Source organism: Neofelis nebulosa, chromosome 4, assembly GCF_028018385.1.
Source record: "Neofelis nebulosa isolate mNeoNeb1 chromosome 4, mNeoNeb1.pri, whole genome shotgun sequence".
Classification (NCBI taxonomy): Eukaryota; Metazoa; Chordata; class Mammalia; order Carnivora; family Felidae; genus Neofelis; species Neofelis nebulosa.
In genome coordinates, this window is record NC_080785.1 from 162,135,178 (window position 1) to 162,162,829 (window position 27,652).

General features: G+C 53.6%; 1 protein-coding gene across 4 annotated transcripts; it reads right to left on the bottom strand.

The window, feature by feature from the left end:
- On the bottom strand, positions 1–27,262 carry SLC44A2 (solute carrier family 44 member 2). Of its 4 annotated transcripts, none has more exons than XM_058728047.1 (22): positions 27,120–27,262; positions 12,403–12,451; positions 10,292–10,365; positions 10,080–10,164; positions 9,460–9,544; positions 9,158–9,268; positions 9,013–9,073; positions 8,802–8,925; positions 8,598–8,681; positions 8,395–8,507; positions 6,411–6,542; positions 6,216–6,315; positions 6,040–6,132; positions 5,771–5,855; positions 4,904–5,166; positions 4,724–4,818; positions 3,981–4,084; positions 3,765–3,838; positions 3,605–3,675; positions 3,340–3,428; positions 2,173–2,257; positions 1–1,336 (listed from the first exon to the last, which is right to left on the bottom strand). In XM_058728047.1, exons 1-22 carry the CDS (start codon positions 27,148–27,150, stop codon positions 1,230–1,232), a joined length of 2,115 nt encoding a protein of 704 aa, XP_058584030.1. In that variant the 5' UTR covers positions 27,151–27,262; the 3' UTR covers positions 1–1,229. The 4 variants fall into 4 exon arrangements, with proteins under 4 accessions (XP_058584030.1, XP_058584032.1, XP_058584028.1 ...); XM_058728049.1 differs by lacking the exon at positions 27,120–27,262 and adding an exon at positions 13,003–13,170; XM_058728045.1 differs by lacking the exon at positions 1–1,336 and adding an exon at positions 1,364–1,733.
- Positions 27,263–27,652: the final 390 nt, after the last annotated feature.

Here is a 27,652-nt window from a genome sequence, read left to right on the forward strand (position 1 = left end):
CTCTGTACAATAGGCACTTTATTAGTGGTTGGAATGCAGTTAACACGCAAGAGTGTGCAGACAGAACGAGGGGGCCTGAGGGATGGCGGGCAGACACAAGAGCCTGGGACCCCAGGCCTGGGTTTCTCCCTCTTCCGGACCCTAACACGGTGCTGATGAAGTCAGGGGCCTGGGACGTGGCTAAGGGGGAACCAGGAGACCAGGTCCATGGAGTTCCACAAATTTGGCAAAAGAATCCTCAAGGCGAGGTGACTGCGCAGAGGCGGCCCGGTTTGCTCACGGCATCTGCCCCCACCCACCCCTTCCCCTGAAATCGCCCCTTGGGGGATTCAGGTTCTTTCTCTCTTACAAAGAGAGCTGTGTCAGTAACTGGCAGGAGAAGGGGGGAAATCGGGCCCAACTCCTCCAGCCAGCCAGCCAGCCAGCCAGCAGGTTCCCATTAAACAGCCATTAGCGGCCTCCTCCCTCCTGCACCGGGTCTGCTCCCAGCTGCCCTCCCCCAACAGACTAGCTCCCTCTCCTTCCGTGACACCCCTGCTGTGGCCTCCCATGCCAGGAGACACCCCCACCTGGCCACCCCACTCCCACCCCAGCCACGTTCGGCGGGGAGGGGACAACAGAAGGCACTCCTCAGCTGGCCCCGGCTCAGCCGTTGAGACAGACAGGAAAAAGCTAACAGACCCTTTAATGCACGTCCAGGTTAAAAAAAAAAAAAGAAAGAAAGAAACGCATGTGGCAGCCTGTGAGTCAGCCGTTCAGCCATGGAGAAGGGGCTTGGTCCTGGCCGGAGCAGACACGAGAGAACGGGCGCCTGAGGAACCGCAGCCCGCTTCGGCCACCACGGTCGCAGACGCAGACACTGCCCCGTTGGAAGGCAGCGACAGGAAGCGGGCGGCGGCCCACAGAGGTCGGGCCCCACTGCAGGTCGGACATCAGAGGCCTCAACGGACTTCTCCCCGTCCAGGCCAGCAAGAGCTGGCGTGACTCGTGCCGTCTTGGGGCGCCGCCAGGAAAACTCCGAAGGCCCCTCGGCACAGGGGAGGAGACGCCCCGAATCCTTCAGGTCCCTGGGGTCCAGTGATGACCGGACAGGTGGGGGCGGGGCGGGGGGGGGGGCGGCAGTGACAGGACTTCACGTGAGCCCAGCGGGCCAAGGGTTCTGGCCCAGCTGCCGAGCACCCGGTGTGAGATTTCTGGAGAGGTGTGTGGGGCGCGGGGGAGCGGGGCCTTTAGGACTCGGCCAGCTTCTTGTTGGTCTTGTTCAAGAGCCTCTTGAGGTTGGGAGACATGAAGTAAGGCCTCTCGGCTGAGCCGTCATTCCTCTCCAGGTCCTCCACTGCGGAGAGAGGCCCCAGAGACCGTGGCATGAGGGGAGCCCCCGGGCAGGGGCCTCCGGGGACGGGGGTGGGGTGGGGGGGACGGGACGAGGGCCACAGAGAAGCCTCAGAGGATTAGGAAGCAAGACACAGGAGAGGGGCGAGCCGTGGAAGGCTCGGGAACGGGACACACACACGCTCCCCACGCTCCCAGGCAGGGGAAGTCCCGCATGCACCCCCAGTCTACGGGGAGGAAAGGAGGAGGCCTGTGTGGCCCCCACGCCTCCCTCCCTCTCTACTCCTCGACTTCTGCCCGCTTCCCCTCCTCCGCACTCCCCTTCAACAGGATGTCTCTCAGCTCGGGCGACATGAAGTAGGGTCGCTCCTGAGAGCCGTCATTTCTTTCCAGGTCCTCACCTGGGCTCCCCCCAGGAACCGGCAGGGGGAAAATGGGGTGGTCAGGAAGGGAGGGAAAGAGGGAGGCAGGGAAGAACAGGGAAGCCAGCAGGCATGGAGTAGAGGAAGAGAAGAGAAAAAACAAAAAACAAAACAAAAAACAGACAGATGGAGAGACCAAAGTTAGTAGCAGCCACAGATCCCCCCCCAACAAAGCCAGAAACCCCAAAGCCGAGGGCCCAGGGGCAGAGCGTTCTAGCTGCAGGCCGGACCAGGGCACAACGGGATGGAGCAGCTCCGAGCGCAGGGAGGAAGCCGAGAAGGCATGCCAGGGCCCTCGGACGCCCGGGGAAGCTGGGGGCACCTGGCCGTTGGATGCATAGCCCCATCAGAAGATGTTATGCCCAGAGGGGAGAAGGCAGTCAGGGCCTGGCAAGGGTTTGGGTGAGGGGTCACTCACAGAAGCAGAGGAACAACGTGTCCACACACATGCCGTAGACACTGAAGAAGCCATGGGCAATCAGGTAGGAGCCGATGATCACCGTCTAGGCAAGGGGAGCCAAGATGTTTCCACCCCAGCTCCCAGGGCAACTCCCACCCGCCACACCCTCCCAGGCTGGGATCAGGTCATTTCCCTGCTGATAAGCCCTCCTTAGAGTAAGATCCAAAGTACTGCCATTCACTCCTTGCTCTCTTCAACCCCAGGGCCTTTGCACATGCTGTCGTCCCAACTTAATCTAGTTTAAGGTCTCCTTATCTTTCTGCTTCCAGCTCATACGTGGAGTCCTCAGATACCACTTCCTCTACGAAGCTGCTTCTGACAGCTAGACCCTGGCTGCAATTTTATGCATGTTTAGGGTACCACAGACATAACGCCCTCATCCCCATCAGACTGTATCTGTCCCACTTACTGCTATACCCCCAGCAATCTGGAGGCTCACAGGGCCTTGGCAGGTATCTGATAAACATTTATGGATTGAAGGAAGTGGGCCATGGAGAGATTAAATACCTTGCTCAAAGTTACCATCTTAGAACGAGCAAAGAGAGAGTCAGATAAAATTCTAGGTCACTGGGCTCCAAGGCCTGCACTGCTCTTAGGGTGCATGACATTACCTCCACGGCCCCATCACCTCCCTGCCCCTATCTCCACCTCCTTCCCCCCACACCGGTTTCTTCATTTCCTGGCACAGTCCCAGCTCACGGCCCCCGATCTTGTTCCCTCTGCCTGGATGTGGCCTGTTATCTCCTTCAGATCTTGGATCTGACATCACTTCCACAGTGAAGACACCGGGCCTCCCAGACCTGCCCAAATCCTCCCGCTCTAACAGGCTCTAACGGTTCCCCGTAAGCTCCCCCCCGGTGGCACGAGTCAGTGTGCGATCGTGCAGCCACTCGTATCGTTACTGACTGATGTCTACTTGCCTCTGAACTGGAAGGCCCCCTGGAGGGAAGCCCTTCCTCCCCCTGTGTCTGGTACACAGTAGGTATTTACTACGTGTTTGTGGACTGAATACATAATCAATCCCCCACCTCTGACCTCCATCCACATCTGTCTAGTTAAAAGAGACCAGGAGGACCCCAGCGCCTCCTTCTCCCTGGATCCCCACCCGTCCCCAAAGGTCCGTACCAGTATAGGGACCCAGTAATAATTGAGGGGTGGTGCTGTGTCCTGCACAATCCTGATACGGTGGGTGAAGAAAAAGAATGCCAGGATCCCTGGAGAGAGGGAGGTAACGAGACGGTTGAGGGTTCTGACTAAAGGAAGCGGCCCCTCCCCCCAAGAAGACCTCAGACACCATGGCAGGCGTCACAAAAGAAGATGTGGGGCCCGACAGCACTTCACAAGTCACCCCAACCACAGCCCCCCCAGTAGGCTGACCAGCGGCACTCACCCACACTACCCACGATCAGAAGTTTGCCCAACAGGAAAAGGAAGTCGGTAACTTTGTCTAAGACAGCCACTCTGCAGGGGACAGTGAGGAGCAGGCATGAATAGGGGCTCAGGGACCGGGGGGAGGAGGGAGGCAGCCAGAGGATGGTGTTTTCCCTGACCTGATGATGTTTCTCATGAGCAGGAAGAAGGCATTCCTGGCCGAGGTGCAGAAGTTGGTGCCGTAGATGGCAATCTGGAAGGAGGAGGAGGAAGAGGAGGAGGAGGAGGAGGAGGAGGAGGAGGAGGAGGAGGGATCAGGCCCACCGGCTGGGAACGAGGGCTGCTCTCACCCAGCAGGAGTTGGCAGGTTGGTTCGGGGTCCCAGGTCTACTCACCATGATGTAGGCATTCCTGTTGAGGAATCTGATGAACTTCTCCAGGCACCAGAAGCAGCATTTGAGACAGGTCATGAGGAACTTGGCAAACCTGTTCTCTGCAGCTAAGAGAGAAGAGAAGGACGCAGAGGTGAGGGGAGACAACCCCCCCCCCCACCCCGGTATGGACCACCCTCCACCCTCATAACACGCACACAATCCAGATTTCTGGAGCCTGCCTTCTCAAAGAGACAGGGAAAGGAAATTTGATCCAGAACCCTCGGGGGGCCTGGCCCTCACCCAAGTAAGAACCAACCGGGCCCGGCCCGGGGCTCGGACCCCTAGGAGGGGCCCAATCTTGAAGCCTTTCAACCCAGCTTCTAGGATAGGGACCAATCACAACCCACACACCTGCCCCAGCCCTGCCTCCCAAGCAGAAGCCAATCCTTGCCGCCTCCTTGGCCCCACCCCAAAGAATAACCAATCCAAGCTCCACCGCAGCAAAAAAAAATGTCTTAGCCCCGCTCTTCTCCTCACACACAAATCCTAGTCTCTTCAGGAACCAATGGTGCCCCAGGCCTCCTGGTCCCGCATCCGCTACCCCAGGGTTAAGAACTCCACCCACTGGACTCCCTCAGCCATTCTTCCACCTTAGGAACTAATCAAGCTCCCTACAAGCAGAAACCAATCACAGTCCCATTGCCTTAACCCCGCCCCCCCGCCCCACCTCCCACTGGCCATCGTGAGCCACTGGTGGGCCGCACCTTTGAGGCGCTGATCCAAGTATTCGAGCATCACTCGGATGATCTGCACAATGGCCAGAATGAGGGAGCCAAAGGCCAGGGAGCCTGTGTGGTACCTGAGGGCCAAGGGGGTGGTCAGCGGCCAGGCCAAGGCTCCTCCAGCCCATCTCGCCCCCAGCCCCAGACCACCCAGCGTCCCACCTGAGCGCCCGGCCGAAGGCAGAGAAGAGTGGGAAGGCAGGCAGGTCGTCTGGCTTGTGCAGGGCCCAGTAGTAGGAGGCGAAGGCCCCAGCCAGCGTGACCTGGCCCAGGGCCAGCACGAAGTTGGCCAGCCAGAAGAACATGAAGGCATTGAAAATCTGCAGGCCCAGCAGGGCCCGGTGGTAGCCGGATTCACCACCATAGAAGGCGAACTGGCAGTGGGCACCGGGGCACAGGCGAGATTCATTGGAGGAGGCGAAGGTCTGCGGGAAGGATGGGGAGCCGGGTCACAACATAGGGGCCAGGGGCTCAGAGGGGGTTCTGGGCATCAGGCCCGGGTCAGGTAGCCCATGGAGTGGGACAGGAGTCATGGGAGTCAGAGTTAAGTCAAGGGATTGGGAGTTCCGTATAGGGGCTTTTAATAGGGGTTCTAGAAGCAAGATGGGATTGTTGACTCCACAGGTGTCGATGAGGCAGGATAACCCATCCTGGGGATCAGAGTAGGGTCATGCATCAGTAGAGTGGTCATGTGGACAGGACAAGAGTGGTAGAGATCAGTATGAGGACCACAGGGGTCAGGACAGGGGCTTATGAAAGGCAAGGAAGGGGTTCTAGAAACAAGAACTGGCTATCATTGGATTAAGGGTGGGGTGTGGGGCAGGAAATGAAGTCAAGGGGAGAAAGGTGGGTGTGGTCCAGCATTTAGGGTGGGGTGGGGCTGCCCAGTTGGAGCTCTTCCCCTCCACGCTCCCCACATCCAGCACAGGGCATACAGCAGGCACTGAATGTTTGCTGAATGGTCCCCAAGCGGGGAGATGACAGGTTTCAGATAGCCTGTGGGCTGCTGGGGAAATAGCCGACCCCCACCTCAGGGTTGCAGGTTTTCCCGGCAACTTGGCAGGTGCCATCATCAAAGATCTTATAGACAGCTTCGTTGGAAGTGGACAGGAAGCTGGAGGTTCATTAAGGAACCCAACATTTGGGACTAGGGACCCCAGAAAGGCTCCATTCCCCCCACCCCCTGCCACCAGGTTCCGGCCCTGCCCCCAAGCTGCAGGTCACTTCCAGGCAAGTTTGGCCCTTAGCCACCCGCCCCACCCCGGGGGGGTCAGGGATCTGGGTCTGACGGTGGATACACAGCAGTGCTGGCCCAGTAGGCGATGCAAAGACACAGCAGGAGGAAGGTGACCAGTGGGTAGAGCAGAGAGCACATCACGTATCCCACGGCCCTGGGGAGGAGCAGACACAGGCATCAGGGCCCCAGCACCCCCGGGGCAAACGCCAGCCCAACCCCGGGCACCCTGGCACCCACCTGCTGGCTTCTTTGATGAGTGCGATGGCGATGAGAATTCTCTTCCGCAGAAAGATGAGCAGTAAGATGATAACAGCCTCAAGGATGCTCAGAATGATCACTGCGGGAGGCAGAGGGTGGCAGAGGCTGCCAGCTGCCTGTCCCCGCTCCCTCCCAGGCCTCACCGGAGGGCAGGATGGGGGGGCTGGGACTCACTGAAGGCCATCCAGGTCTGCCGCAAGTGCAGGTACACGCGGAGGTCTGTCTGGAAGCCGAGGTCCACCAGGGAGATGTCGGAGCCGGCCTCGCCACGCAGTCGCGTGTACTCCATGTAGCAGTGAAATATTCCTGCACAGGGGACCGACCTCAGCCCACGGAATGCTCCCCCGACGTTGCAAAGCAGGGGGAAACACCCCCATTGAGCAGAAGCGGAAACCAGAGCGGACAGAGGCTGCCGGTGCTTCCTCCTGCCTCAGAGCCTTTGCACTTGCTATGCCCACTGCCTGGTACCAGACTCCTCACACCCTCCTTGTCTCTATTCCAATGGCACCTTCTAACGAGACCGTCCCAAACCCCTTCTCCTGTTTCAAATCACACACCCTCACACTCGACTTCTTGTCCCCTCTCTCTGCTTGGACCTGCTAGAGAGTTTTCTAGTTTATTAGTATTATTCTTTTTTTTTTTTTTTTTTTTTTTTTTTTGGGACAGAGAGAGACAGAGCATGAACGGGGGAGGGGCAGAGAGAGAGGGAGACACAGAATCGGAAACAGGCTCCAGGCTCCGAGCCATCAGCCCAGAGCCCGACGCGGGGCTCGAACTCACGGACCGCGAGATCGTGACCTGGCTGAAGTCGGACGCTTAACCGACTGCGCCACCCAGGCGCCCCTAGTATTATTCTTTTTTAAGATTATATTTTTATGTAATCTCTACACCCAGCCTGGAGCTCAAACTCACGACTCTGAGATCAGGAGTTGCACACACCTGGTTTATTATTTCTGGTCCATCTTCCCCGCATCCCCCAGGATCTAGAAAACTTCCTAGGACACATAGGCGCTCAATACGTGTTTGACGCACGCCTGCCTATAGGAATGAGTGAGTGACTGAATAGGTATCAGGCTGCTGTGTGACTTGAGGTTTTCCTTGCCACCTTATAACAATGATTCATGGGTGGGGAGGAAGGATATGGGTGTTAACATTCAGTGGGGCCGTATTAGGGACTTTTAATGTTCCCCTTTGCTCTTTGAAGAATAAAATTGTAAAATCCAGATAAAGTAAAAAAAAAAAAAAAAAAAAAAAAAGGGGGGGGCGCCTGGGTGACTAGGTTAAGCGTCCAACTTCGGCCCAGGTCATGATCTCACGGTCTGTGAGTTCGAGCCCCGTGTCGGGCTCTGTGCTGACAGCTCGGAGCCCGGAGCCTGTTTCGGATTCTTTGTCTCCCTCTCTCTCTGCCCCTCCCCTGCTCATGTTTTGTCTCTCTCTGTCTCAAAAATAAATTTAAAAAATTAAAAAAAAAAAAATTTGCCTAAGATGCCAGCACCCAGTCAGAAACCAGTGATTAACGTGAGTGTTTTAATATCTGTATCCTCACACTGGATTGCCTATCGGGCATCTTTCATCTGGAAAGTTTGTCTAAATAATCAAAATACAAACCACTGAATTCTGAGCATGACCTCTGGGTTCCACGGGCCTGAAATCTACGCCCCCCCCCCACCCCCCCGCATCTCATCTGCACACTTTTTCTCATTAAGCCTCCTAACTAGTAAATACTAATTATCCCCACTTTATAGAGGAAGAAATTGAGGCACAGGGAGGGTGAGTCACTTGCCCACGGTCACGGAGGAAGGAATTGGCAAGGCCAGCATTTAATGCCCAGCTGTCTGGTGCCAGAGCTCGCATCTTTAATCACTGTGTTAAGTGGTCTGCTTGAGAATGCTTTTTGATGTAGATAAAATACAGCTCCAGGTCCCAGCCTGGGAGGCTACGAGTTAACCCATCCCCCATCGATAAACACTGAGGTTGTTTCCAAGCGCCTGCTCCCATAAACAACACCGAGATGAACATCTTTCACAAACACACCAAGTAGAAGAATGGAGAATGTGTCACGGCTTAGGTCAAGATTCTTGCCGGCCACTGTCGGGTCAAAGGGTACAGGCATTTTGCAGACTGGGGGGTGGGGAGGGTGCCGGGAGGGGGGACGCACCGTAGCCCAGCACCAGAATCACCATGATGATCATCACCCAGACCATAATGCCAGCCAGGAAGCGGAGCAGGACAATGAACAGGAGGCTCATCACCATGGCGATGACCAGGCCTCTGGGGATAAAACGGGGGCATGAGCACAGCGATCGTCTCACCAGCCCCAGGACACACAGACAGGAAGGGCCACCTTCCCTCCCGACTTACATGACGATCCAGTACCAGGAAACTGTGTAATCTTCAAATATCCGCATGGCCAGCTGCCGCGCCTCCAGGACCCCATTGGCCTTCCTGGGGAAGGGCAAACAAGGCTGGTGTCAGAGCCCCTCCCTGATCGGGCCAGCCCCAGGGGATGCCCTGTCCCACCCAGGAAAGGGGGACACCGCTGTGATGGGCGGCGGCGGTCCTCACTTGGCACCCTCCACCAGCTCTGTGATGTTTTTTCGAAAGCCGTGCCCGTCCTCATAGGTTGTCTCGTTGCCCACCATGAGGACCCCCTTGTGGGCGTGGATGGCTGGGAAGCATCGCCGGGCCACTGCATGGAACAGGGAAAGGGACCAGTCAGGCTGAGTCCCCGAAACCTCTCCCCGGCCCACCCAAGCTTACGGAACCCCAGACTCACAGGGCTTGCTGGGGATGAGGACAGCAGGGCAGTCGCCATCCCGAAGCACTTCAGCCACACCCTGACAAGAAAGGGTGGGGGGGGGGGGTGGTTAAAGCCCCAGGCCAGCACTCTGCCCCCTGCCCCCACCTGGGCTTCCTCTCACCTTGTTGCCCTGGAAGCCAGGCACGCAGAACTGCTTGTAGTATTCAAAGTCCTGGGATCTGTGAGCGTTCAGGTAGGTGAGGTAACGGTCGGGGCATTTCTCCACGCAGATCTTGGGGGGGCAGGAGGCAGGGGTTGGGTGGGATCAAGAGAGACACCCGATCCCCACTCAGGACAGAGGTCCCACTACCCATTCACCAGGGAAAAGAAGGGGCTGAGAGAGAGAAGCTGTCGCTATAGGGAGAAGAGGCCCCGGTGACAGAAAGCAGGGACAGCAAAGAAGATGGGGAGAGGCCACATTACCTGGGGGGTGGGGCACTGGAATTCCAGCAGGACCAGGGGGCTGGCACACTTCACAATGTTGAAATAAAACAGGTAGGGTTTGTTCCTGGGGTTGGGGAAGGGAGATGGAAACTGTCATGATGGCATATAAAATGCCTCAAGAAAACCACAACCTTAGCAACGACCACTCCACACCAGGCGCCATTCTAAGCTCTGCCTTTTGGCTCATCTAACCATCACAACAGCCTGTTATTGTCCCCATTTCAGAGCTGAGGAAAATGAGGCCCAGAGAGGTTGAGACACTCGCCCTGGGTGACACAGCCAGGGAATGGCACAGCCTGGATTGAACTCGCTTTTGGCTCATCTGTTCATCACCATGTGACACCAGATCCAGGACTGTCTCCTCTCTGTCCCTCGCCTAAAGTGTGAGCGACCACACAAGACTCTTAATGTCTCACTTAGTGCTGTGTCCTCCAGGCCTAGAATAGTAGCTGGAGAAAGTGGGAGCTTTATAAATACTTGTTGACTAAACTAATGGATGGATGGAGGTGGGGGAAGCCTAGAACCTTCTCTCCCGTGCTCACGAAGCCTTCCCGCCCATGCCTCCCCCGTCCCACCAGGCCCCAAGGAACCAGACTCACGCATTTTTTGTGCCCTTCTGCCCGCAGAACTCGCCTCGGCTATCGGTGGGGTAGATCACCTTTCGAGGGTCCCCATGGGTCCAGGCTGTGGAGGGATCCAGGGACACTGAGGCACGGCCATCCCTGAGCATCATCCCCGTTCCTGCCCTAGAGGCTGTGGCTTGCCCCCCCCCCCACCTTGGAACCCCGACTCTGTGCCCTCCTCCACTCACCTATGATGCCTACAGCCACATAGCCCACAATGGCCAGGAGGAGGAACACACAGCAAATGATGTCTGTGCAGCCCCTGGGGAACAAAGAACAGCATTTTTGTTGTGGGAACCTTGGGGACTGTGTATCATGGACCCTATGCTGCCCGGAACACATAACGCACATCCACGTATTCCTTACTGGTGTGAGTGCTGTACCAAAGAGCATGTACATTTCGCCTTTTTTTTTTTTTTTAAAGCAACCTCTACGCCCAACAAGGAGCTGGAACTCACGTCCTAAAATCAGAAGTCCCATGCTCTACCCAGACAACCCGGCACCCTTACATTTTGATACCTAATGCTACACTGTTCTTGAAGCAGTGGGCCACAGTGTTCAGCTCTCTTCTGATTCAGAGTGCCCACGTCCCCACACCTCTAATAGCAATTGGCAGTAATGTTTTTTATTTCAACGTTTTTTTTTTTTTTTTTTTGGGACAGAGAGAGACAGAGCATGAATGGGGGAGGGGCAGAGAGAGAGGGAGACACAGAATCAGAAACAGGCTCCAGGCTCCGAGCCATCAGCCCAGAGCCTGACGTGGGGCTCGAACTCACGGACCGCGACATCGTGACCTGGCTGAAGTCGGATGCTTAACCGACTGCACCACCCAGGCGCCCCGGCAGTAATGTCTTTTAAAATGTAAACTATTTTGGGGCGCCTGGGTGGCTCAGTCGGTTAAGTGTCTGACTTCGGCTCAGGTCATGATCTCATGGCTCATGAGTCCCAGCCCTGGGTCAGGCTCTGTGCTGACAGCTCAGAGCCTGGAGCCTGCTTCCGATGATGTCTCTGTCTCTCTCTGCCCCTCCCCCGCTCACACGCTGTCTCTCTCTCTCTCTCTCTCTCAAATATAAATAAACATTAAATTATGCAGGAATGCATGCAATGAAAAAATAAGTCACCCACACGGCCCCTCTCCCTGTAAGTAAACTTTGTTAATGATTTTTCTTATTTTCAATTTATTTATTTACTTTTTTAGTAATCTTTACGCCCAACGTGGGGCTGGAACTCCAGACCCTGAGATGGAGAATCACATGCTCTTCTGACTGAGCCAGCCAGGTGCCCCTCTCCTGAGTCTTTTGGGTTATTAATTGGATACAAATGTTCAAAAACCATTTTTTGTTGTTGTTAACTCAAGTGATTGTGATACACCCACTGTTCTGTGTCTTGCTGTTTTTCACTTAATGTTTTGTCAGTGATCCACGTCACCACTTACAAGGGTTTTTGTACGTTTTAACAGTTGCGGAACAGTAGGACCCAAAGATCCACTGTAACTTATCAAACCAGTTCCAGTTCTCAAAGATGCACATTCAGATTGCTGGGTCTTGTCATTTTCAAAAAAGCAGCTACATCATCCCTTTTTGTCCAGGTGTACAAGGTTGATGGAGAATTTTTTTCCCCTAGAATTTTACTCTTTGGAACAAAGAGCTGCATAATTATTAGTGTTTTTTTATTAAAAAAAATTTTTTTTAACATTTATTTATTATTGAGAGACAGAGAGACACAGAGCATGAGCAGCGGAGGGGCCAAGAGATGGAGAGACACAGAATCAGGCTCCAGGCTCCCAGCTGTCAGCACAGCTCGAACTCACGGACCGTGAGATCCTGACCTGAGCAGAAGTCGGAACCTTGACGGACTGAGCCACCCAGGCGCCCTTAGAGCTGCACACTTAAAAATTCGTATTTCCGAATTCCCTCCAAGAAGACACTGTGCGGGTTAGATTCACAACAGCCTAAATGCCAATCTTTTTCATCTTTGCTAATCCATGGTGGCGAAATTCTATTTGGTTATTGTTTTATCCATTCCTTTACCTATCAGTGAGTTTGAGTACTTTCCCATAACTTCACTGCCTATGGTACTTCTTGTTCTAGAAATTATCTCTTCCAGTCTTTTGCCTGAGCTTAAAAATGCATTTGTAAAGACTCTTTGTATATTAAGGAAATTAGTTCTTTAATTGTCAAGTTGCAAATATCTATCACCAGTTTGTTGGAGAGCAGATGGGGGGGGGGAGGGAGTAAAGAAATGGGTAGAGGCAATACCAGCAGAGACCCCACCCCTCCCAGGAACCCAGAGCCCTTACCTGTGGTAAATGGGTCCTTTGAAGGTAGGGTCATACTTCTGTGGTGTTCCTGAAAATCAGGAAGATTGAGCAGGGTGACCAAGAAGGGGATGGGAGCCCCCCCACCCAGAAGCCCCTAGGGGGTACCCTCTGGCCCAGGGAAGAGTAACTTCCAGAGAGCCAGCGAGTTTTTTCTGCCTCACCCCACTTCCAGGCGACCACGCCCGAGCCCCCAGGGCTGGCAGGCCAAGGCAGGGGGAGCAGTCGCCCACCGAGAACAGCCCCGAGTTATCCCCTGGCGGCTACCCACTGGGGAGGGCGCTGGACTGGGGGGTTGGGAGCCAGGTAGGGAGGGGAGGGTCCAAGGTGGGATCTGGAGAAGGTTCCGGCAGGAGTACCGGGGAGGGGGCTACGAAGACAGGCTCTTCAGGTGAGGGGGGCTGGAGGGACCTCTGAGAGGCAGCTTCCGGGCAGGAACAGGGTGAGGGGTGCAGGCACGTGAGCATGAGGCGCTACAGGCAGAGATCGGCGCGTCTGCTCCCCACTCTCGCTCCCCGCGGGGTCCTCCCGCTGCCCCCTCCAACAGGCCAGGCCCGGGTGCGCAAGAGGGGCGCTGCCTACCGTGCTTCCCGTAGTAATGCGGCCGCTCGCCCCCCATCCCCGCGGGCGCCCAGCACCGGCGCCGCCCGCCTGCTCCGAGCCCCCTCGGCACTGGGTCCGGACGCGCGGGCGTCCCGAAGGCGGGACCGATGGACCCACTGGCGGCGGCTCCTCCCAGCAGAGAGCCAGGCGGGGCGGCCCAAACCGGTCTGACCGGCCCTAGCGGAGCAGTTGCCTCGGGACGGACTGGCCGACGGAGGGAGGGAGGGGGGAGAGGCCCGGGCGGGGCCGCAGCTGCTCCCGCCACTCACCCGCCACCCCCGATTTAGCCCACTCCGCCCCCCCACCCCCCCGCCGCTCCTCCTCCTGCCCAGCCCCCACCCGGGGGACTCTGGCTTCACCCAGCGGCCTCGGCGCGCCCCCCGCGTCCCAACCGGACGCCGCCGCCTGGAACACCTCTCAACCCTGGAAGGGCGCCTGAGATTGCCCCATTCTCCAGGTACGGAAACTGAGGCGTAGGGAGGTAACTCGAGATACGCGCCGCAAAGCAGGCAGATGGCTGCACCCAAACTCCCAAATATAGAGTATTTGAGCTGAAAATTCTCAAACCAGTTTTTATTTTGGTCTGCATAAAAAAAAGAAAAAAAAAAAAAAAAGAAATGCCAACAGTTAAACGTTTGGGAAACTCCATATAAAAATCCACATCGCCGGTCTTCTGAAGACTGGCAAAATGGGACCTGCAGCCCAGATGCCACATCCCTGCCTGGCACTGCCCTTTGTGGCCCCCAGGGCTTATACACCTGAGCTCACCATCCCAGCACACATCCTGACTGTGCATCCTGAAGCCAGTGTTCGGTAGAACAAGTATTTATTGAGCGCCCACTGGGTGCAGGCCCAGGGCTGGGCGCTGAGTATATACAATAGCAAATGGGAGCCCAGTCTTGTGCATCTGTTCTTGTGAACCTCCCCTTCTAACCCCATGGCCCTAGATTCAAATGCTCCTTCTGCCCCGTCCAAGCTGCAGGGCAGTTCAGCCAGTATCTTGCCTGCCCTGAGCAGCCTCAACTGTGAATTGGGGCTGAAAGTATAAAACCAAAACCGGTCAAAGACCAATCACAGGATACCAGGAGGTATACAGTTGGCATGGACGTACTACAGTTAGCGTAAGGGTGTTTAACTGAGAAGGAGATATACAGTAGGTACGGAGGGACGCCAGTAGGGGGCATACAGCCTGGCGTTATACAGTTGGTGTGGAAGCATACAGCCAACAAAGAGGTATACAGTTGCCATGGGGGTATTTGATCAGTGTGGGGTACACAGCAGGGGTGGGGGTATACAGCTGGTGCAAGGAATATAGTCAGCAAAGGGTTGTGCAGCCAGTATGGGGTATACAGTCAGCTGACTATATTATACACCCCTACACCAGCCATCCACTCCCCAAGCCAACTGTATACTCCCTCAGTCATGTGCCTGTTCTCTCTGTACCCGCCCCCCCCACCCTGCCCAAGAACTCTCTTTGAGGCCAGCTGCACACTTTACAGTACAGTGGATTATACGTTTGGTGCAGATTAGCAGGAACACACATTCAGTATGAGGCATACAGTCAGCAACGGGGTTATATAGTGTGGTCATATACAGTTGGTGCTCGATAATTGTAGCTGCTACCTCAGAGCCAAGCATTCCCCGGCAGGGCTCTGGTCACTAACTCAGCTTGTCCCTAAAGGAATGTACCTTCCCCCCAGGGGCCTCCAGCTGTGGAAGCCCCACCTGACCCCTGGCCCACAGGCTTCAGCAAACAGGAGAGGTTCAAGGCTCCAAGCCATGCCCTTGGGTGACCAGGCCTCCCAGAGAAATGCTGTGGTTCCTGTGGTTCCTGCCAACCCCAAGGCTGGCTGGTCCCACCCACCCAGTCCAAGCAGTGGACAAAAAAAGGCTCCAGCCTCTTCCCAGCTATGCTAGGTCCCTTGGGGACACTCCTGCAGACGCAGGACTTCAACCACCAGCTCCACCCTGATGATTCCCAAATGTCGGTCCCCTGAACTGCACGCCCCTGTGACACCTGTCTCTTGGGGGTCTCACGGGCGTCTCACACTCAGCACAGTCACATCCAAGCCCCTGATGGTCCCCGACCAGCCCCGGCTCAGAAAAGGCAGCTTCATCTTCCCAAGTGCTCAGACCAGAAGCCTGGGACGCCTCTCTTTCCTTCACACCAGCTCTGCCATCAGAATCTTCAGAATCCAACCACTTCTTACCCCCACCCTTGTCACCAGTGCAGGCATCTCCACCCGGCTCTCCCAGCTCCCAGCCTTCCCCTCACCCTCCTGTCTGTTCCGCCCATAGCAACCAGAGGAGTCTGTGAACATCTGAGTCAGGGTATGTCTCTCTCTCTGTCCAGAACCTTCCATGGCTCCTGCCTCACTCGGAGGAAAACCCCAACTCTTCACCATCATCTAAAAGGCCCTCTGTGCTCAGCCCCGCCCCCTTGTTCTCTCCCCTCCACTTGTTTGTTTCAGCCTCCCTGGCCTCACTAGCTATACACAAACTCACCAGGCATGGTCTCATCTCAGGACCTTTGCACTGGCTGTTCCCTCTGCCTAGAAATCTCTTCCCAGAGATGTCCACGTGGCTCTACTTGACACGGGCCTCTGCTCAGTCATCCCCTCCTCAGAGAGGCTTTCTCTGACCATCCTATCCAAAACAGCATCCCTTTTCCCTCTGTCCCGTCACCCTGTTTTATTTTGTTTTTCATCACTACTTGGCACGTCGCACATTTACCTATTGCTTGTTTATTGTCTGCCCCCTTGCTGTTCACAGCACAAGGGCAGGGGTTTGTATCTGTTCTGTTCATAACTGTATCTAGGGCCTAAAATAGCACCTGGCACTCAGTTAGTGTTTGTTGAATGAACAAACCATGTATAGGTAGCTAAGACTGAAAGTAGAAATGTAGCTTAGAGTATTCTAGTATTTAAAAAGTTAACTTGCGGGGGCGCCTGGGTGGTTCAGTCAGTTGAGTGTCCAACTTCAGCTCAGGTCATGATCTCGTGGTTCGTGAGTTTGAGCCCCGCGTCGGGCTCTGTGCTGACAGCTCGGCGCCTGGAGCCTGCTTCAGATTCTGGGTCGCCCTCTCTCTCTGCCCCTCCCCTGCTCATGTTCTGTCTCTCAAAAATGAATAAACATTAAAAAATGTTTAAGTTGATTTGTGAATTTTATACATCAAGAATTTAATACTTGGTAAATGTGGAATTTTCAGTGGGCAGGGAGAGGACAAATCAGGTCGTGGCCTCAATTGCATTCGGAAGAAAAAAGTTAACTCCGCTCCCAACACATAGCAAAACAAATTCCACATGGATTAATCATGCAAGAGAGATAAAAACTCAAAACTATTGGGGCCTCTGGCTGGCGTGTGACTCTTGATCTCGGGGTCATGAGTTCGAGCCCCACATTGGGTGCAGAGATTACTCAAATAAGTAAAAGTGCTTAAAAGAGAAAAAGAAAACACCTCAAAACTGTTACAAGTATGAAGGGAAAAACACAGGAACATATTTCTACATCTGATAAAAGGTGAGACTGGTAAGGGTGGAGAAGGGATAAGGGGAGTGCTGGAAGTTTCTCCATGTTAGCTGAATGGCAGCCAGACTGGCAGAGTGGAAGGAACCATATAAGAGTAGGTGGTGCTGACTACGGAGTATCTTTCTGACTCGAGCTCTGTCCTCATTATAGTGGAGGTCCTATCATCAACCCATTTTACAGTGGAGAAAACCAAGGCCCAAGGAGGAGAAGTGGCTCGCCCAGTCATCTACCAACCAGTAGGAGATCCTTACTCCAGGTCCGATGGGTGAGTGGGAGCCACTGAGAGTGTCTGAGCAGGAGCATAACCTGGCCAGGCTGGGCAGGGGAAGACACACAGAGAGGTTTCAGCTCTCAGAGAAATTGGTGGCTGTGGATGAGACAGTAGGGCCATGACCTTGCTGTGTGAACTTGAGTTATCTCTGTAAGATGGAACTAAAGATGCACAGCGGCGCCTGGCATTGGCTTGGCCTAGGGCCTGGCCTTGTTGGTTCTTGAGAACTACAGGAGGGAAGCTTGGTGTGAGCATGTTACGGGTTCCATTAGCTCTCATTAACTTTAGCAGGTGGGAATAGGGGGAGGGGCAAGTTGAATACTCCTGGATTCCTTTTTTTTTTTTTTTTTTAAGTTTATTTATTTTGAGAGAGGGAGTTAGAAAGAGAGAGAGAGAGAGAGAGAGAGAGAGCAGGTGGGGGAGAGGCAGAGAGAGAGGGGAACAGAGGATCTGAAGTGGGTTCTGTGCTGACAGCTGACAGTCCCAACACAGGGCTGGAACTGATGAACTGAGAGATCATGACCTGAGCTCAAGTCAGATGCTTAACCCACTGAGCCACCCAGGTGCCCCAAATACTCCTGGATTCTGATCATCAAGCCTGATCCAAACCCTGCAGGATGAGAACTTGCTGAATCTTTGCAACAATCCTGCAAAAATGGTAACAGTGCAAATGCCCCAATGCCTCCATTTTACTGACCACTTCACCATGTGCCAGGCGCTTTTCCAACACGGTGCATGCTTCTCCCTCAGTTCATCCTTACAACAGCTTTGTGAGATTGATCCCATCGTGACCTCCGCTTGAAAGATGCGGAAACTGAGGCCCAGAGAGAAATGACATACCTGTGGTGAGCAGGAGAGCCGGGGGGCTACCCAGCTCATGAGTTAGGACCTGTATGAATTTCCTGTGCCTGCTGTATCAAAGTGCCACGGAATGGGTGGCTTAAAACAGCACAAATGCATTATCTTACAGTTCTAGAGGTCAGACATCCCAAGAGCATCTCCCTAGGCTAAAATCAAGGCACTGGCAGGGCTGTGTTCTTTCGGCTGGTTCTGTGGGAGACTCTGTTTCCTTACCTGTTCCAGCTTCTAAAGGGTGCCAGTGCCCCCACATTCCTTGGCCTATGGCCCCTTCTCCATCCTCAAAGCCAACACACCCGTCAAGCCCACGTCCACCACATCTCCCTCTCTGACTTGTTACTGCCTCCCTCTTCCCTTTATAAGGGTCCTCCCTTGTCCTTGGGTCCACCTGGATAATCCAGGATAATCTCTCCATCATAAGATCCCAAATTTAAAGGGGCGCCTGGGTGGCGCAGTCGGTTAAGCGTCCGACTTCAACCAGGTCACGATCTCGCGGTCCGTGAGTTCGAGCCCCGCGTCAGGCTCTGGGTTGATGGCTCGGAGCCTGGAGCCTGTTTCCGATTCTGTGTCTCCCTCTCTCTCTGCCCCTTCCCCGTTCATGCTCTGTCTCTCTCTGTCCCAAAAATAAATAAAAAAAAAACGTTGAAAAAAAAAAAAAAAATTTTTAAAAAAAAATAAGATCCCAAATTTAGGGGTGCCTGGGTAGCTCAGTCAATTAAGCATCCGACCTCAGCTCAGGTCATGATCTCACGGTTCATGAGTTTGAACCCCGCGTCAGGCTCTGTGCTGACAGCTTGGAGCCGGGAGCTTGCTTCGGATTCTGTGTCTCCCTCTCTCTCTGCCCCTCTCCGGGTCGCACTATCTCTCTCTCTCTCAAAACAAAATAAACATTAAAAAATGGAAAAAAAAAAAAAACCCTAAATTTAATCTCATCTGCTAATTCCCTTTTGGCCTGTAAACTAACATAGTCACAGGTTCCAGGAATTAGGATATGGGTATGTTTGCGGGGGTGGGGGGAACCATGATTCTGCCGATCACAGTGTGTAACCATCTAGGCCAGGGGTTGACAAACTGTCATGGGGCGGGGGTGGGGTGAGGGGGCAGGGTGGAAGAAATCACCCACAGCCGGTTCTCACATGATCTAGAACAAAGAATGGTCTTTTTTTTTTTCTTTTTAAGTTTTATTTATTTATTTTGAGAGGAGGCAGAGGCAGAGAGAGGCAGAGAGAGAATCCCAAGCAGGCTCTGTGCTGCCAGTGCAGAGACCGACTAGGGGGCTCGAACGCACAAACGGTGAGATCATGACAGCTGAAACCAAAAGTCGGATGCTCAACCGACTGAGCCACCCAGGTGCCCCTGGTCTTTACATTTGTAAATGGCTGGAAAACGTCAAAAGAGGAAGACTATTTTGTCATGTGAAAATTACGTGAAATTGAAATGTCAGTGGCTGTAAGTCAAGTTTTCTTGGTACATAGCTATGTTCGTTCCTGTTCACGTTGTTTGTGACTTGCTCTCGGGCCACAACAGCAGAGCTGGGTTCGCGAGATTGACTATACGTGGCCCGCAGAGCTGATAATACTTACTCTCTGGCCTCTCTGTAGAAAAAGTTTGCCACCCCTTGGTCTCTAGGCCATGAACCAGCAAGTGTTGAGCCGGGTTCTGTGCCAGCAGGTTTCATGTGCTCTCTTTGTAACAATCAGGAGTGGTATTATTGCCCACAAAAGGGCTGGGTGAATGGACAAGCCCTTTCCCTCTCCAGGCTGCCATTTTCCTGCCTGGAGAATGGAATCGATAGCTGTATTTGCTTCGTGGGTGTTGTCAGGGTTCAATGCTCAAAAAGCACTTAGCAAAGTCTGGGGTTCAACAAACATTAATTAGGAGCATGGTCCCACTTGATAGAGAGGGCCAAATGAGGCTCAGACCGCACAGCTGGTGAGGGATAGAGCTATGTGAATCAAACCAAGGCCCCTCTGGCTCCAACCCAGGCCTTTTCTGTGGCAGATACGGACAGAGGCAGAACTAAAGATGTAACAGTATGGGGGGAAGGTGTGGAAAAGCTGGGCCAATAGACCAGGCTGGGTGGGGGACCCTTGGGTCCTGGCCTTGCTGGGCACAAAGGCCGTCCCAGCCGGTGCAGTGGGTGTAGGAGATAAGGAAACTGATACAGGCTGCCCAGTCACAATGCTAGAGCCAGGACATCAAGTGCCACCCAGCCCCTGTGGCTTCCAGATAATTGGCCAAGTCCCCAAGGCCTGCAGCAGCCCAGGGCCTCACCCACACAGCCAGGCTGGCTCACTCAGCCTTCCCAGAAATCTGTGCCTGCCTGGGCAATGGGATCCCAGCCACCCAGATGAGTCCCTTTGACCAAGAGTTTGGGGAGGAAAGAGTCTGAATAGGAAAGGTGAGAGTCACAGTCCTGGTCACAATGCTAAGAGCAAAAAACAAACAAACAAACAAAAAAAAAAACAGAGCACCTACTGTGTGCTGGGCCTGTGCTGGGCACCAAGCCAGACATTTATTTCTAGAAGCTCATGCCATCCTCGCAAGGCTCTCAGTGTACAGGACTCAATACAGAAACCAAGGCACGCAGATGCTTCCTGACTTGCCCCAAATCACACAGCCAGTTGGAGCTGGGATTTGAACTCTGCCCCTGACAAATGCCCTTGAACTCTATGCCCTGTGAATAACCCCCACAGATTGAGCATTTACCATGGACCAAGCGCTCGGCTAAGTGCTGAACCCGCATCAGTTCACTGAACCCTAAAGACAGCCCCAAGAAGGAGCCAATGCTGTTGTTAACCCCATTTTATGGATGGAAACACTGAGGTTCAGGTATATGAAAGGTTCAGGGACACAAAAGGTACAGGTGCTAAAGGGCTAGGAAGAAGGCGGCCGGACTGGAGCAGAGGCGATGCTGGATTCTGGGACCTGGCAGAGTCAGAACTCTGTGCTTAGCTCTTCTGTAGATGTGCTCATTTACTTAGCACCTTGGTACCAGGTGATTCATGCCTCTGGATAAGTGCTGTCGCCTCTGTCCTGGTCTGGCTTCTGCCCTTGCGCCTCACAGGGGCCGGAGGGTGCCCACAGGCACCTCAGTCAGGCCGGTTCCCTCTTCTGCTCAGAATTCTCAATGGCTCCCACCTCTCTCAGAACAAAAGCCCAAGTCCTCTCCATGGCCCACAGACCCCGTACCCTGTGCCCAGGCCACGCCCTCTCCCTGAAACATTCTACACAGCTCCCTCCTTCCGGCCTCTGATCACCTTAGCATGGTCTTAAAATTTTTAACTCCGCCTCAAGGCCCTAGAGATTACTCCCACTCCTCTTCCCTGCATGATTTTTCTCCTGAGCCCGTCTCTGACATTCCAAGAATTTCCCTCATTTATCGCAGCATCTCGCCTGTTTCCCCCTCTTAGCATGTCCGCTCCGCCACGGCAGCACCTGCTGCCGCACCACACCTGCCCAAAAAGTGACTTCGTTTCTATTAAGTAAACGGTGTGCTTACTTATCGAGGTAAAACGCCGCAACCAGAAACAACCCTTCAGACTAAGAAGAATCACTCTCCCTCTCACCCTTGGCCCAGAGCCCAAACTTCCTCTCCCTGGTTTCCCTTTCCTCCTTCCAGACAGTCTAAGTACACATGCAGAAGCAAATTTGTAGCTGTTGATCCCCCCACGCCCTGTTTTGCTACACATATTCTTTCCTACTTTGCTATTTCACATGCTAACATAAGGAGGTTACATCTACTTCAGCTGTTTGCAGGACAACATAGTATCTCACCCTGGGAACAGGACCATTTTTCATTAAGCCGGCCAGAGGAGCCTTAAAAAAATACTGTAAAGAAGCCACATACACACACAGAAACAGGCTAAGCTTGTGCAAAAGATTTCTTGGTTCTGCTACCTCTGCGATGAGGGCAATTAGTCGAGGGTATGTAAAGGGCTCTTTCACTAGGAAGACTAAAATATTCTGTGTGGTTGAGGGCTTATTTTTAATTTTTAGCCCCTCCCCTCTGCCCCCATGAGAATATATTTATTTTATTATGTAAGAGATTAAAATCCTATTTAAAATGAGGGGGGCGCCTGGGCGGCTCACTCGGCTAAGTATCCGACTTCGGCTCAGGTCATGATCCCGCAGTCGGTGAGTTCAAGCCCCGTGTCAGGCTCTGTGCTGACCACTCGGAGCCTGGAGCCTGCTTAGATTCCGTGTCTCTCTTTCTTTCTGTTCCTCCCCTTCTCGTGCTCTGTCTCTCTGTCTCTCAAAAATAAATGTTAAAAAAAAATTTAAATCCTATTTAAAAACAACTCTCCCTTTGGGGATTGACTGGGAAGGAGCATAAGAGAACTTTCTGGGGTAATGGGAAGGTCCTTACTGGAGATCTGCAAATTTTCTTCTGTTAAAGGGGAGATAGTTAAGATTTGAAGCTTTGGGTTTCACATATCATCTCTGTCTCATATTCCTTTTTATTTTTTAATTTAAATTTATTTATTTATTTATTTATTTATTTATTTATTTATTTATTTATTTAGAGGGAGAGAGGAAGGATCCTGAACAGGCTCTGTGCTGTCATCATGAGGCAGGAACTGGATGCAGGGATCGATCTCACTGAGATTTGTGACCTTAGCGGAAATCAAGAGTCCGAGGCCCAACAGACTGAGCCACAGAGGCGCTCCTTTTTTTTTTTTTTTTTTTAACAATTTACAAACAATGGAGCCATTCTTAGTCCATTGGCCTTACAAAAACAGGCCACAGCACAACAATGTGAATATACTTAACACTATTGAAACATACAAGAAAAATGAGTAAGATGGTAAATTTTAGTGTTTTTTTTTTTTGTTTGTTTGTTTGTTTTTTACCACAAAAGATTAAAATAATAATAGGGATTGGCCCTCCTTAGGCATGAGGGGCTTGGGGGGTGCTGGGAATTTTTTTTTTTTCCCTCCAGATCTGGGCGCTGATTCCATGGGTGTGTTCACCATGTGAAAACTTCTGGAGCCTGATGCATTTAGGATTTGTTTCCTTTTACGTATGAACTGTCTGCTTCAATAAAAAGTCTCAAATATTCTTCTGGAGGGGCGCCTGGGTGGCTCAGTCGGTTAAGCTTCCGACTTCGGCTTGGGTCTGATCTCACCATTCATGAGTTCGAGTCCCGCATCGGGCTCTGTGCTGATAGTTCGGAGCCTGGAGCCTGCTTCAGATTCTGTGTCTCCCTCCCTCTCTGACTCTCTACCGCTCACACTCTGTGTGTGTCTCTCTCTCCCTCAAAAATAAACGTTAAAAAAAATTTTTTTTAATATTCCTCTTGATTGGTTAAATATAAGATTGGGTAAATATAAACTATTCCATCCATACATACATTACTTTATGCAACTGTCAGAAAAACACCGAGGAAGATTTCCAGGCAGGGACATGAGAGATGTCTCCAAGATACATTAAACAAAGAAACAAAAAGCGACAAACAAACAAACAAAAAGCAACATGTGAGGGGCCCCTGAGTGGCTCAGTCGGTGGAGTTCCCAACTCTTGGTTTTGGCTCAAGTCATGATCTCACAGTTGGTGTGTTTGAGCCCATTGTTGGGCTCTGCACTGACTGTGCGGAGCCTGCTCGGGATTCTCCCTCTCCCTCTCTCTCTGCCACTCCCCTGCTTGCCCTCGCACATTCTCTCTCAAAATAAATAAACTTTGAAAAAAAAAAAAAAAAGAAGCAACATGTGAAACAAACACCTTTTCATTCGGTAAATAGCTGTTGAGTACCTACTATGTGCCAGGCACTGCGGATACACCTTCAAACTGAACACACACAATCTTGCCTCAGAGTTCGCACACTAGGGATTTGCTGACATTTTTGCAAAAGGGGGAAAAAACAGCGACTAGGTAAGAAATATGTATATAATTGCACGCGAAGTTCTAAGGCCTAGACTCCATTTGGAAGAAAGCACTAGATGCTGGAACACTGACACACTTTGCCAAGAAGGTTGTGTCATGCTGAGAGACGGAGCGCAAGGGAGACCTTTCATGATAAAGCCACACAGTCTTTGTATCTTTTGGATTTTGAAGCATGTGAATGTATCACCTCTTTTTGAAAAAAATAAACTTTCAATTAACGAGCAAATGTCCTCTCCCAACAATATATTTTAATGTTTGTTTATTTTTGACAGACAGAGAGAGAGAGAGAAACAGAGCATGAGCAGGGGAGGGGCAGAGAGAGAGGGAGGCACAGAATCCAAAACAGGCTCCAGGCTCTGAGCCATCAGTACAGAGACTGACGCGGGGCTTGAACTCACAAACCATGAGATCATGACCTGAGCCGAAGTCGGACCCTCAACCGACTGAGCCATCCAGGCACCCCTCCCAACAATATATTTTAAAAATCAAATGCCAGATCCTTGCTGTCAGCTGAGTTGGACTCTAGCAAATGGGGCCAGGGAATCTGTTGTTGTTTTTTTAAATGTTTATTTTTGAGAGAGAGAGAATGGGGGAGGGGCAGAGAGAGAGAGAGAGAGAGAGAGAGAGAGAGAGAGAGAGGATCTGAAGCAGGCTCCGCGCTGACAGCAGAGAGCCCAACGTGGGGCTGGAACTCATGAGCCATGAGATCATGACCTGAGCCGAAGTCAGATGCTTAACTGACTGAGTCACCCAGGTGCCCCTGGAATCTGCTTTTTACACAAGCACCATTACTTTTTTCCCACCTTCCCCCCGCCCCCTATCAGAGTGTATTGTCTTAAGTTCTAGAATATTTTTCCATGCTCATGCCTGGGTGGGTGGGAAGGATGGCGGTACCCATTGATGTCATCCGTCAGGGCCAGGAGCCATTTCCCAGTTTCCTCATATCATCTAAATATGGTGTCTGCAGAGGAGGGAGCTTCCTGCCCTGCCCAGTCCCGCCAAGTCTATGCCTAGACAGAGAGGGCTGCTTTTCCATCAGCTCTGGAAAATCCATGTCTCCAACATTATGGGCCCCAGAGGCCTCTTGGCATGTAGAGAGCCTACCAGCCACTGTGCAAAATGCTGCCCAGCAGTGAGTATGGTCTGCCTAGCCCTGCAGACAAGGATAGAGTCTCAGAGAGGTCGCCAACTCTCCCATGGTCACACAGCTCCTAAGTGTCAGAATCAGGACTTGAACCTGAGTCTGTCTGACTTCACCCCCTGAGGTCATGAAAGCTGATGGATGGGAAGGCATTGGGATACAAGGGCTGTGTGAGGGCTGGGATATGGTTTTTTAATGTTCTTTAATGTTTATTTTTGAGAGACAGACAGCGTGCAAGTGGGGGAGGGGCAGAAAGCGACAGAGACAGAGAATCCAAAGGAGGCTTCAGGCTCCGAGGGGACGGCACAGAGCTCTGACGCGGGGCTCGAACCCATAAACCGTGAGATCATGACCTGAGCTGAGGTTGGACGCTTAACCCACTGAGCCACCCAGGCGTGCCCCTGTGAGCACTGGGATCTGTGAGCAACCCTTGCAACACTGTTCCCAAAGGAAAGCCCCTCATTTCCTGGCAGAGACTTCATGGGGCAGCCTGAGGGCTCCAGGTTTTTGGTTCTGATGAGAATGAACTATTATTTACAAACTACATGAGATCCCCCACTTCAAGGAGTCAAGCCAGGGGGGCCCTCTGGAGGAGGTGATGGCCTGGCTTGCAAGGCATAGCTGCAGTCTCCACCTCAGGCTTCCTTGGGCGTCAGAGAGAAAAATAATTAAGCAACTGGCTGGTTTATTTGCTGTTCCTTCTGCCTAGAACACACTTCTCCCAAATCTTCCCATGGCTATTGGCTCAAACTCCAGCCCTGGGTCACCTAAAATAATCCTAGATGATTCTCCCACACACATGCTGTCCTGTTCTCTGCTCCACAACACTTAACAACAACCTAAAATCATACATTTATTCAAGAATTTTTCTGCTTTGTTCACTGCTGTGTTCTCAGTGTCTAGACCCTGCCTGTAAGATGCTCAAAAAATACTTGTTGATGGAATGGGCTCCCGGCGCCCAGCGTAACCTCCGTTGGGCACAGAGGTCCCCTGTCTGGAGTGCGGGTCTGGCAGGGCCTGGGAGGGTTTGCTCAGGCCCATCTATGGCTGGTTCCCTTTGGCCAAATTCAAGGCTTGATGAATCACATCCTTGTCCACTCTGACTGCCATCCCCCACCCCAGCTCCTTAAAGACATCAAAGATCCCTCAGGTGCTGCCCACAGGCAGGCAGGGCCTGACCAGGGCTCCAATCTGAGATTCCCAGTTCAGAGACAGCCAGCCACACCCAAGGGACGCACAGCACCCACAGATACAGGGTCTGGGGTTTGAGCCAAACCCAAGAGCAAGGAGGCCCCTCAGGACATTGGCTGGCAGGGAGGGGAGTGGCTGGGTGGTGGCCAGGTCCCTGTGTTTCCCTCTTGGCTGGGCTGGGCAGGGAGGGTCCCAGCCTCCCCCATCTGTTTCTCTCTACAACCTGCTGAGGCCACTGTGGAGGCAGTGGGGAGGGAGGTACGTCTCCAGTCAGCTTGTTTTTCTTGATTATTTTTGAGTGGTTTCCTGCCCCCTCCCCAAAGCCTCTGTCTCACAGTTTCCAGGAAGTTCCTGTCACACAAGGAGGGGCAGCAGCGCCCCTTTGCCCCAGGGGAGAGCTGCGTGGGACATGTGCCCAGCTCAGCCCTGGGACCCAAAATGGAGAAGAGAAAGGAGAAACTGAGGATGCCAACCCCCCTCCGTGGGAACCCTGGGAAAGGAGGCACTGCAGGGCGTGGGTAGGGAGGGGCCTCATCTTGGCCCCAACCTCGGGGCCCAGAGGCGAAGGCCACCCACCCCGGAAGGGGGGGTCCGCGTCGCAGGAACTTTGCGAAACGGTAGCGGGCACCCCCCAGCCCCTTGTACACGGCCAGGAAAGTTTCTCAATGGTTTCCTCTTCCTTACAGCGACCTCACCGAGGGCGCCCTTCTTTCTGTCCTTCCAGGCCTCTAGCAAGAACCGATGGCCTTCCACCCCAGCATTCGGTCTGCGCAGGCTTGCCTCAGTTTCCCCATCTGGCCAGAAGCCCGAGATGGCTACTTCCAGGGGGGTGGGAGCAGCAGAAAGAAGCGGACTAAGGCGACCAGAAGAGGAGGGGGATTTGGGGAAGTCGGGGCCCTGTCCCTTTTCCGAGCCCCGGTCGCCAAGCCTCCCCTCCCCCGCCTGGCATCTGAGCCGCCCAGATAACGGGACCTCCCCGGGTGGAGCATGCGCCGTGCGTCCTGGCCCATCAGCCGGAGGGGGTGCGGGGGCTCGCGGGAGAGGGGACGCAGGGCGACCCGGCGGGAGCAGGGGGGCGTGGGGTCGGCGCAGAGAGGAATGCTGGGCCGAGAAGCCGGAGGGGGGCCCCCAGCTGCAGCGCGGGTGTTTGAGATCTCCGATGTCCCCCTCCCCCAAAGCCCCCCAACTCAGCAGAGGCGGTCGCGGGCCAGAGGCGGCTCCTACCGTAGGCTCCGTCCTTCCGCTCGTCCTCCATGGCCGCGTCGGGCGAGGAGGGGAGTCCGAGCCGGAGCGACCCCAGCCCGCGCGGGCGGGAGGCTCCGCGGGCTGCAGCGCCCCGCCCCGGCCCGGTCCGGCCCCGCCCCGCCCGCCAGGCCAGCCCCGCACGCTGCCTCCAATGGGAGCCCGGAGCGGGCCGGGGCGGGGCGGGGGGCGGGGCCGGGCTCGGGAGAGGGTGGGGCCCCAACCTTTGTTTCCCATCTGGGCTCTCGGGAGACTCTCTAGCTTGGCGTGTTTGGTGGGCGAGGAGCAGTGGTCGCCCATTCATTCGTCCGCCCACCCATTCACTCATCAAATAGGTATTGAGCGCTGACTGTGTACCAGTGAAACAGACAGAAAGATGCCTTTTTTTTTTTAATTCATCAGATCGGCAAGAATTTTAGTCTGGTAACAACCAGCGGGGTGAGCACAGGCTGTGGGACAAAATGTTACCTGGCAAAAAAAAGATTAAATCCAACCGTGTTCACCCTGTGCGATTC